The 10,427-nt window shown below is 36.7% G+C and overlaps 2 protein-coding genes across 2 annotated transcripts; both read right to left on the bottom strand.

The window, feature by feature from the left end:
• Window positions 1-907: 907 nt before the first annotated feature.
• LOC132165308 (dynein light chain 1, cytoplasmic-like) lies at window positions 908-1,696 on the bottom strand. The gene is made up of 2 exons (XM_059575809.1): window positions 1,316-1,696; window positions 908-1,212 (listed from the first exon to the last, which is right to left on the bottom strand). The coding sequence occupies exons 1-2, from the start codon at window positions 1,451-1,453 to the stop codon at window positions 1,069-1,071; spliced, it is 282 nt and encodes a 93-aa protein (XP_059431792.1). The 5' UTR covers window positions 1,454-1,696; the 3' UTR covers window positions 908-1,068.
• A 1,501-nt stretch (window positions 1,697-3,197) lies between these two features.
• Window positions 3,198-9,044, bottom strand: LOC132166004 (protein CONTINUOUS VASCULAR RING 1-like). The gene is made up of 7 exons (XM_059576741.1): window positions 8,739-9,044; window positions 8,029-8,081; window positions 5,676-5,785; window positions 5,101-5,268; window positions 4,914-5,011; window positions 3,801-3,927; window positions 3,198-3,489 (listed from the first exon to the last, which is right to left on the bottom strand). Exons 1-7 carry the CDS (start codon window positions 8,883-8,885, stop codon window positions 3,392-3,394), a joined length of 801 nt encoding a protein of 266 aa, XP_059432724.1. The 5' UTR covers window positions 8,886-9,044; the 3' UTR covers window positions 3,198-3,391.
• Window positions 9,045-10,427: the final 1,383 nt, after the last annotated feature.

Here is a 10,427-nt window from a genome sequence, read left to right as displayed (position 1 = left end):
AAAGTTTGGAATACTCTGTGCTCTCTGAAAACAATGTTTTTGGTAAAAGGGAAGAGAAATGATTCAAAATTCATGAGGTTTCACCTTTTATCAAATCACTCCTTAAAGTTTAAAAGTTATCAAATCATTGCACCATTATCAAATAACTTCATTCTCCTTCGGTCAATTTTTTAATGGCGATGAGTGACACATGGCTACTAGCTCTAGCTCATGTCATATCCAGTCAACTAGTCTATATTAGACACTCTGCGCACAACGTGCCACATCATTAACACATTAGTCTATGACTTGAAAATTGGACACGTTTTAGAACCCACAAAAAACTGGACACATCATTCTGTCTTCTTTGCTCACTCTGACGGCCATCGAGAAAAAACCATCTAATCTGTTTGTTTTACTGGGGGAAAAAAAAAAAAAAGACTTGGCCCTAAGTCCTCTGAATCAACCATGTGACCTACCATATGTGGTGCTAAGATTGTTTTAAAAGGTCACGGAATCTAACTGTATCTTCTTCCGTATGACTTGGTGCAATGACTTGTGGGCAATGACAGCTATTCAACGCTCAATAATAGTATGCTTTAAAATCTCACCATTTAATTAAAATTAAAATGAAAATTAAACCACAGAGATAAGGTTATAATAATAAATTAATTTAATAATTCAACGTACATTATGGAGTTTGAAGCAATTGGAATGAATACAAGGAGGAGGTGGCCGAGTGAAAGTGACAAGCACTGAAGAAGCAATAGGATTCCTCCAAGCACATGGTGACGATCGATGATTATCATCATGAATAAATATGATGAACCTTTGACTACGGAAAAGTGATAGTTATCCAAAACAATGGCAATTAAACACATAAAAAAAGAAGAAGATAATTTAGCTCTAATTAATTCTAATAAAAAACTACAAATTAAAGAGGCATATCTGCATTCAACCAGAAGATGGGGACAGTTTCAACGACTACTCTACCTTCTATACAAAATAGCATCATACATAATCTAATTATGTAAAAAGAAGCTCTCTCCCTCTCCCTCTATATATATATATACAAATATATATATGAATTTAAGAAGAGGATCCCTTGAAGATAAGGAAATTGAGGGTCTCCAGAGCAAAATAGATGAAAGTCCCTGGTGTATGAGTGAAGAAACAGCCAAAATTTGAGCCAACCACACATTGCCATCCACTCCCATAAATCTTATCAAACTCCTGAAAAACAAATAACCCATGAAGAACATTATATGTAAAACTACAAAATCAAGAAAAAAAGAAAAAAAAAAGAAAAAAAAGAAAAAGAATCAATAATACCGACCTTCTTGATATGGGCAGCAATTGAGATGCAATCAACAACATCATAGAGATCAAGGGCCTGAGAAGCAGAAGCCATGGCCTGCATCTGCATCTTCTCTGGCATGTCTGTTTCCTTAATGGTAGCTTTTCCCTCCAACATCTTTTCACTCTCTTTTTAGAAACCCAGAAATGATTCTCTCAATAGAATATGAAGGGTATCTAAATACAAGAATCTATGGCTAACCAGAAGCTTCCCTATCTCCTGCACAGTGATGGTCCAGAGAGGGTCTGATTTATAAGCCAAGGAGAACTTTGAGGGTGGCACGTAGCCCAACCTTTTTGGTCACTTTTTTTTGTCTGCATCCACCACTTTTCCGCCCATCATTGATTACAATTCCTCCCAAAGCTGGGAAGGGGAGCAAGTAAAACAGAATTGTACGCGTTTATGGATAATTATAGAAGATATTCCCGGTGAACTGAAAGAGATTTTGGAAATTTTGGTGATTTGAATTTTATATTAAATTGTAACTTCAAAGTGTCCGTTTGATTAAGCAAATAATAATAATTTTAAAATGTAATTAAGCATTTAGTAAAATTATGATTCGGCCTTTAACATTAAATACCGGGGATTTTAATTCTTATAAAAATCCATCCCTTTGTTTGCCGTCAATTTTTTTTTTTTTGTTAAACTCATTCTCAAACAAAATATTTTCGGCAATTTTGCTTACAAATGAACTTGTGGCATGCAAACGGGAAGACAACATTTAAAAATCTTTTGAACTATGTAAATTGTTAGGATAGTTTTATTTATTCCCAAATAAATTATTAAGATAACTATTAACGAAAAATTTACTCAAAATATCCATATGTCTATGTAGATTATAGCTTGTATTATCACGTCTTTTTCGATAAAAGTTTATATTATACATATAATTATATAAAGATTCAATATTTGCAAAAACCAGAAAAAACTCGTGAAACCAATAGGCTCAGTTTAATTTCCTTATTAACTATTTTTTTTTTAAGAGATGTTTTTAATTATGGTAATTGAAAATAAACGTAAATTTGCCGAAAAACATAAATTCTTTTATGATATTTATTTGTTTGACGGCTCAATATAAGTACTATTTGTCGTCCACGTCTTGTAGCACCACTGCTAGTTTAGAACGGTCTACAATGTACGTGGCACATGCAGAGAGGCCGGTTACCAATCGAATATTAGAGATTGGGTGATGGGCTACTCTCTGAGTCTAGCATAGACTTTGAATTGGTCTGCCGTGTAATCTTGTAGACTTTGAAGTCTGCTGTGTTTGATTCTCATTGCCGTTGTTGCACAATACCGACCACACTTAGCATTCACATTGTACTCATCATGTCTCTTTCACGAGCAGAAATCGTGAGCCAAACTTTTTTTAAGATTTGGCACCGGTAGCTCCGACTAATCCCGGAGGTGCACAGGCCCACAGCAAGGGAAATCGTGAGCCAAACTTTGGTTGGACTACACCTAGGATATGGCTTTAGTGCTGTCAAAAAATATCATGTAATTTTTTTTTCAATGATTTTTATGAGAAAGTGAAAGAGCACCTACATACATGTGATCTCCTGTAACACCTAAGCCAAATCCCCAGGCCTAAAAGTATGTGATCTCAAAGGTATACATACACTTCCAAATATATATAAGAATTTAGTAGGTAGAGATGCATAATCACACCATTTAGTGAACATTGAACAAATACAGCTGCTTCCTTTTATCTACAAAATCGGATTAATGTCCAAGGAAGTTAAGTGAATATTCCCCCAATGGAAATTAGGGTACACACACAGTTGAAGGGAAATTTAAACAAATGGGAAAAGAAATCGAAAAGACAAACATCCTATCAGCCTGAATTATCAACCAAACTATATTTCCAAGCAAACACTAAATTCTATATTCCACATGGCAACCAATGTTACATAAGCGGTCGAAATCTGACACTTCATTGACCACAGATCGACAATCTAATCCTGCCTTTTCAACAGATTCATTCTGTGATTACTCCAACTGAATTTGTACCAAAGTAATAAACAAACAACTCTACTACATCTAACCTCTTCAATCTCAGCTTCTGTCGGGTCTAATTCTATCAACTGGCATAACCCGTGAATCCAGTGTTGACAAGATTTGAGGCATCGACATGCCGCCAGACACAACGATTTCTGCAATTAAAGAACAAAGGGGATATCGCATCAACCTATAATAGATAGCAAGAGTAATGAAAGAAATTTTTCTTTTTAAACTCATTACAAGACCCCTATCTATTATTGAACAGCAAAGGTATCTTCATTTTCAAATCCTTTCTTCTCCTATGCTGCAATGAACAGCATGCACTTCTGGTGACACTAGGAGAAAGTTCCAGACTGGGTCTAGTTACAACACAGGCCAGAAGGTGATACCAGGCTGACAGCAATTCCCGTTCTCTGTCCACATTTAAAACATAAAATAACATCTAAAGAAATGAATTCCTTACCAATTCCTTCACGGACTGATAAATTTGGTCTAATAACATCCTTGGTATTGACCAAAAATATATCACCAATGTAAAGATGGTTCGTCGGAACATAGACACAGCATAGCTCCTCCTCTCCAGCATAGTTCTGCATTAATTAAAAAAAATTATAAATTCTATTTGAATTTCTGATAAGCCCAGATCAACTAGTCAGTTATTCAATATTCTATTCTTTCACAGCTTTCAACTCGTGGAGGACAAGCTTCATTGACATAAGCAACCATGGATCAATGACGATTTTTCCCTAGAGATACACTTAAGCGACCATCGACCAATGCCAACTTTTCCCTAGCGACGATACACTTGAATCATTGACATATCCAAGGTCCACAACTCTATAAGCCATGTTCAGTATAATATAACATCCAAAATATAATTCTCGAGACATAAAACTAACAGTTCAACGCAGTTCATATCTGGGGCAAAGACTGTAAAACTAAAACCAAAGACTGATATTCCGTGTGTGAAGTTTCAGTGTCTGAGAGAGTTGTTTTTCTTAAACCAGCGACCGTGAAACATTAAAGGAAACCTTCAGGGGACCAGGAGACTGGCACACCGACACACACACATGGCCTTTTTGAAGGAGAAACAAGAGTCAACCATTAATCTGCAGTCAATAGGCAATTTTCCTAAACAAAGTTGGAGAGTAACAGAATCAAGACAGGAGATTCAGTTGGGTACGAGTAGCAGGCAATTGTGGTTTGTTAGAGTAAAGCATGATAAGAAACAACAATACTATATTAATATAGCTTTCGCAACATTTAGTTTATGCAAACAAAATAAATACTATGCAAAGAAATAGTTTTAGTACAAGTCATATTGAGGTGAAAAACCAGACTGAAAAAAACACCTCTATCCAAATCAACACAACCCAAATTGATTTGGTCTGTTGAATAAGCTTCTGCAGGTTAGCCAGAGTGTGGCACCCTAAGCAAAATCCCCAGAGTCAATTTAATAAGCAGTATGTATGCCCACACATTCACAAGCAAATGTGAGGTGATAATAGTTTCACGACACTAATGGATACTGTTTAATGAAAAATTGATAATCTCACAACATAGATTATTTTCAGACCTGGAGGATGACAGATGAAGTGATGAACCCAAAAGCATATTCACCAATACGTGGATGCCTGATTATGGCTACTTCCTTAAAGGCTTGTGTGTTTTGATCTGTAATATAATGAACGTATTAGTATATAATTATCCAATTGAAACTTATTACATTAACACATGGGCAAGAAACTGAGCACAAACTGCACCTGGTGAAATGGCAGCGCTAATTTGCTTGGAGGCATTGTAGATATGACGAACAAATGGCATCCGTTTGATAAACCATTCACCAAGCCCAAGGACAGATGCACCCAACCATGACGACATGAACACCCCCACCAAGAAGATGAATGTTATAGAAGTTACAAATCCAAGGCCTGTCCAAGAAGTATAAGCACGTGAAAACTTCAAATAAGAAGTTCAATTTATTTTGATAAACACAGTAAGAATTACAGAAGCGCATTTTCAGATCCATGAGAAAACTGCCCAATGCGTGAAGCTAGACAGCCACCTCATGAAATGAGAACAACTTAAAAAAAACCTCAAAGGTACATGTACAGCTAGGTAGACAAACAGTCTGTTTCCTCTCCTTTTCTTTTACCCCACAGAAACCACAACAAATTTAGCAACAAAGATCTCACCGGAAAGAGAATCAGTGTAATAAATATTGATGAAGTGGCAATTTAAATTAATTTCATGCATTTTGATTAATACATCTCATACACATTTACCAAAGCGCAAGGGATGGAAGAAAAAAAAATGTTTTCTCAGTAAATATGCTTACCAAAGATATCAATTCCAAGTTGAGCATAGATAGGAGAGAAAAAGCCATCCACAAAGTGAATAAACCACCATGTTATGTAGAAAGTAATTGCTATTGGAAATAGGATGACACTGCAAAACAGCTAAGAGTAAGCATCTAATAGCAGAAAGCACAATAAGCACATACCTTAAAAGTAAGCCACAGCCATAAAAGTACAGCTTTTACAATGGTTGGTTACCATATAATTAAAGAATTTATGAACAACACCACACAACACATAGTTTGCCAAGTACAATTCCATGCTCTAAGATCTAGTATCAGAAACTGAAGCTACTATGATTCTAAGTTCATCTAGTAGGAAGGCAGTCTTATTTAATAAAGAAACAACATTTCCTATGACTACAACAGAATTCGAAGAATTCTCACTGAAGGATATTTCTATCAATTTATAAATAGCATCTTTCAAAAAATTGAACAAAGAACTCTAGGTTATATTCAAAGCATTCAATCTTCCAATGTATCAAAATTTAACATGCCTCAAACTTTTAAGAGAACTTCCAAAAACCAAGAATTTCTCTAAATTTACCAATTTATTAACATAGTCAAACATGTTGGAAGAAGAATTTCTTGGCTGGAACTTATTAAGGAGTTCTCCCTTGACTCAATCAAATTTGTTCATATATATATATAATGGAATTTCTCCCAAAGATGGAGAAATAATTGAATTTCCTGCGATGTAAAAGAAATAGCCTTGAATCTTAAGAATGAGAATGTAGGAATTTGTCTTTGGTAGTGATACCGCTATTAAAGAAAGAGATATTGTCAAGTGCATTGGCTCTATTGTGGATGTTCCTGCTGGAAAGGCTATGCTAGGGCATGTGGTCAATGCCTTGGGAGTACCAATTGATGGAAGAGGGGTTGTAACACCCCGAGGTCCAATATTGGGAAGATAAGATGAAGCCCACATAGAGTAGGTGGTTTATAAAGATAGTCATGGATGGTAAGTCCCACATTGCATAGTTATTAGGTGAAACTAAGCTTTATAATGAATTCTAGAAAAGCTCCAAATTGACTAGTCATTTTAGGGTAATAGCACAAATGTGGCTAGCAAATCCCTGGGTCGTTACAAGTGGGTATCAAAGCCATCTAGTAACGCTAGGTCATGTGATACTGGATCACTGCATAACGTGGCTCTAACAAGGACGTCAAGAATTTAAGAGGGAAAGTTTGTAACACCCCGGTTCCATATTGGGAAGATGAGATGAAACCCTCATAGAGTAGGTAGTTTATAAAGATAATCATGGGTGCTAAGTCCCACATTGCCTAGTTACTTGATGAAACTATGCTTTATAATGAATTTTAGGAAAACTCCAAATTGACTAGTCCTTTTGGAATAATTGCGCAGATGTGGCTAGCTCTTTTCCCTAGGTCATTACAGGGTATCTAAGCGATCACGAGCGAATACGTGTCGAAGAGAAAGCCCCTAATGGCATAGTGTAATTAGCAAAGCAAAGGCCTAAGTCTTCGGCCTTTAGTACTCCTACGAGTACTGTACTGCAGCCTCCATGACCACATAGCATTTTTCTCACTAAGGTAGTAGTGTGGGTTTCCCTATTGCGGGATTGAATCCTTTCTCTTATTTCCCGTCCATGGAGTTAGATAATTAGAATAAGGTTAATAATTTGCAACAAAATACCCAAGGAGTTATGGTCCAAAACCCTCTCATCAAGAAAGATATCCAAGTAGTTATTCTGCATGAGATCTACTATCTCCATATCCATATCATCAAGGATTCTTCCAACATAAATATTCCATTTCAGAGGCAAAAATAGCAGGGTTACAAACAAAATCTATGATTGATGTGGATGATAAGTGCAACTGTACAGTAAAAAACAACTGAAGTACCAAACTGAGAAGATATGTGAAGGGAAAAAAAGGTAGCAAGTTGTTTTTCCCTTAACCCCAGTCAATTTACAATCATTTAATGCCAAAGATTGTTAAGTTCCAGAGGAACCACCGAGCCAGTTGAAAGTAATTACCAGAACCCAGAGTCTATAACATTTGATGTTGAAAAAAGAAACAATAAAAATGTCGTGGCAAACAATTTCAAGATAAGACTATGATCATGAAGAAGATGTTGCACAAGCCATGAACAATTACTCCGGAGCAGGTGATATTTGAATTTATACTAATAGATTCCGTCATTTATAACATATTGTAAACCAACAGGAAGAAGAAAAGAATTCCATGACATGAAGTGTTGAATATGCGTGCCTTAGGAACCTATGAGTATATGCTAAGCATATGTAACGAGTGTGTTGTCGATGTGTTGAAATGAAAATTACAAGAAGAAAAAGAAGAAAGATTTGCGCACCATCCAGTCATGAACTTTTTTGAAGCCCAGCTCCTAACAACTTTGTAAAAGGTCTACAAAGTGAATACAGCATACAAAAATTGTCAGACGAGTGTTAATGCTATATAAGAACAAAAAATGCAGCCATTCATAGCAGTAAGACAAAAAAGATGTTGGAGTAACTACTACAATTAGGATAAGTCAATTGGTGGAACCCATTTGTGAATGCAAAATGAACCTTACTGTCCTCAGACAGATGTTCTAATGCCAAGTAAAGCACAATGAAGTTGTTCAATGTCCATTGAATTTCCACACGCACCCTAATTCAACCGTTTCAGTTGCTAAACAAACTCGTTCTACCCAGAGATAGAGCCTGATTCAGCAAAAAACCTCAGAAATGATTATTATTATAACAATAGCAATCCGATTCAATCGAAACCAGTTGACAATTTACGCCCCTAAGTCTAAGTTTAACTCATTTTGTTCATGAGCTTAACATTTAAAGTATTAAGATTACTCCCGAAATCGGCAATAAAAGAAAGCTCTAATCCAAAACAATCCGAAACACAGGTCAACGGAGAACGAAAGTAACTTCGAAAACCTCCACGCAAACTGAAAAGCAATACAAATAAAACAAGAACTCCAACATTTCCGTCACTTTCTAGGGAAGCAAACACAGCACAATCAAAGATTAAAAAACCCTGGAGCAAAGGAAGAAAACGAGAGATCACCTCTCGGCCGGCGTGGTGCGAGGACGAGGAAGACGAGGAGGGCTTGGAGGACGCGTCGTCGCCCCCCGAGTCGGCCACCGGGATAAGAAGCTCGCGATCTCTATCTCTGCTGGCCATCACGATCGCCGATTTTTCGTCGCCCATCATAACACGGAAAGCGACGCCGTGTCAAAGAATTCAAGGCGCTCAACGGCTCAACGCCCACCCGTTCAAGTCAGAGAGAAAAAAAAGAGGTTGGTTCCAGATGAGCAACGAGTCTCAGAAATCTCCTCCTTCTTAATCTTTGATGCTTTCCTTTTGTTTTATTTCTTTTGTTTCTAAAAGTTTGAATTATGTGGGGTTCAGTCGTGGGATTAATAATAATAATAATAATTAAAAATAATAATAATGTTGATTTTGGTAAGCATGTGAGGCCTTCGAGAAAATGCGTCTTGAAAGGTCGGATTAAGCAACTAATCACATTGGGGCTTTCGTATTTTGTAGTGCGCTGGCAGGAGTTGTTGATGATCTGTCACCAATGATGGGGCACACCTATACTCCATATTTACAAATAAATAATAATTTGGTTCAAGAATAAATGGTTTCGAAATGTTTTTACTTATTACTATTATTATTTTTTTTATTTTTGTAAATTTACTAGATTCATTGTTTATTGTTACATATTACTCCTCTCATCACTACAGCCGAGCTGTCCACAAAGAATCTTACCACTTTTACCACCACAAATTACTTTCATATTTTGTAAGATAGTATATGGTGCTACCTGCTTTTTTTGGCATTCCCTTTGTCACCAAAGTCATTACCATGGTTGCTTCTCCCCCCTTCCCCCCCAAATGCCGTCATATGTTTGGAAAAGAATTATTCGCTCTCAACTGTCTTTAAGGGGTAGTTCAATCGGTTGAGACCATGTCTCATGAAACAAAAATCATTAGTTTAAATTCTCATTTCTCTCTCCTTGTGTAAACATGTCAAAAAAATAAAAGAAAATAAAATAAAATCCTCTCTTAATACCTCCTTCAAAAAAAGGTTGTGCTTTCAAACTAGAGATGGCCACATTTTGTTTATTAGAATGATTCTTGGATCCCAAGGCTCCCATTTTTTCCAACCCACCCCCACCAAACCAACATTTGGTCAGGGATCCCTCAGTGAAAGCCAAATATCACATCCTCCAAAACCCTAATTGATGGAATGCCCCCCTCCTCCATAGCATGTTCTCCTCCCCCCAAGTGTTGAAGTCATCCTCAAAATCCTCCTCTCCCTCTCCCTATAAACAAATCTGGTCCCCTGGTAAAACAAGAGTCTTCTCAATCTTTTTGGCTTATACCCTTATCCACTCCCCTTCTGCCAGTAATCCTCTCTTTCAAATTGAATGGAAAATTCTTGGGAAGCTCAAAATTCACCAAAGGTTTAAACTTTTTATGTGGAAAATCATTTTGGAAATGCATCCCCAATCAAATCCACTCTAGCTTACTTGTTTGGCCTTGTTGATGAGTAGAGCACACTCTGCCCTCTTTGCTCCTCTTTTCCTGAAACATATGAGCATCTTTTCCTCATTTGCCACTTTAGCAAGAGTCATTTGGAGGCTCTCACCATGGCCTTTGGACACCTTAAGTTTAGATGGCTTGAATATCACACATTGGGTCAAAATCATTATCAAGCCTTCTAATTCATTAAACATTAAGGCTGCCT

This window comes from Corylus avellana, chromosome ca11 (assembly GCF_901000735.1).
Source record: "Corylus avellana chromosome ca11, CavTom2PMs-1.0".
In the NCBI taxonomy this organism is placed as follows: Eukaryota; Viridiplantae; Streptophyta; class Magnoliopsida; order Fagales; family Betulaceae; genus Corylus; species Corylus avellana.
Note: the sequence above shows the minus strand (reverse complement) of the source record. Positions and strands in the feature narration are given on the sequence as shown.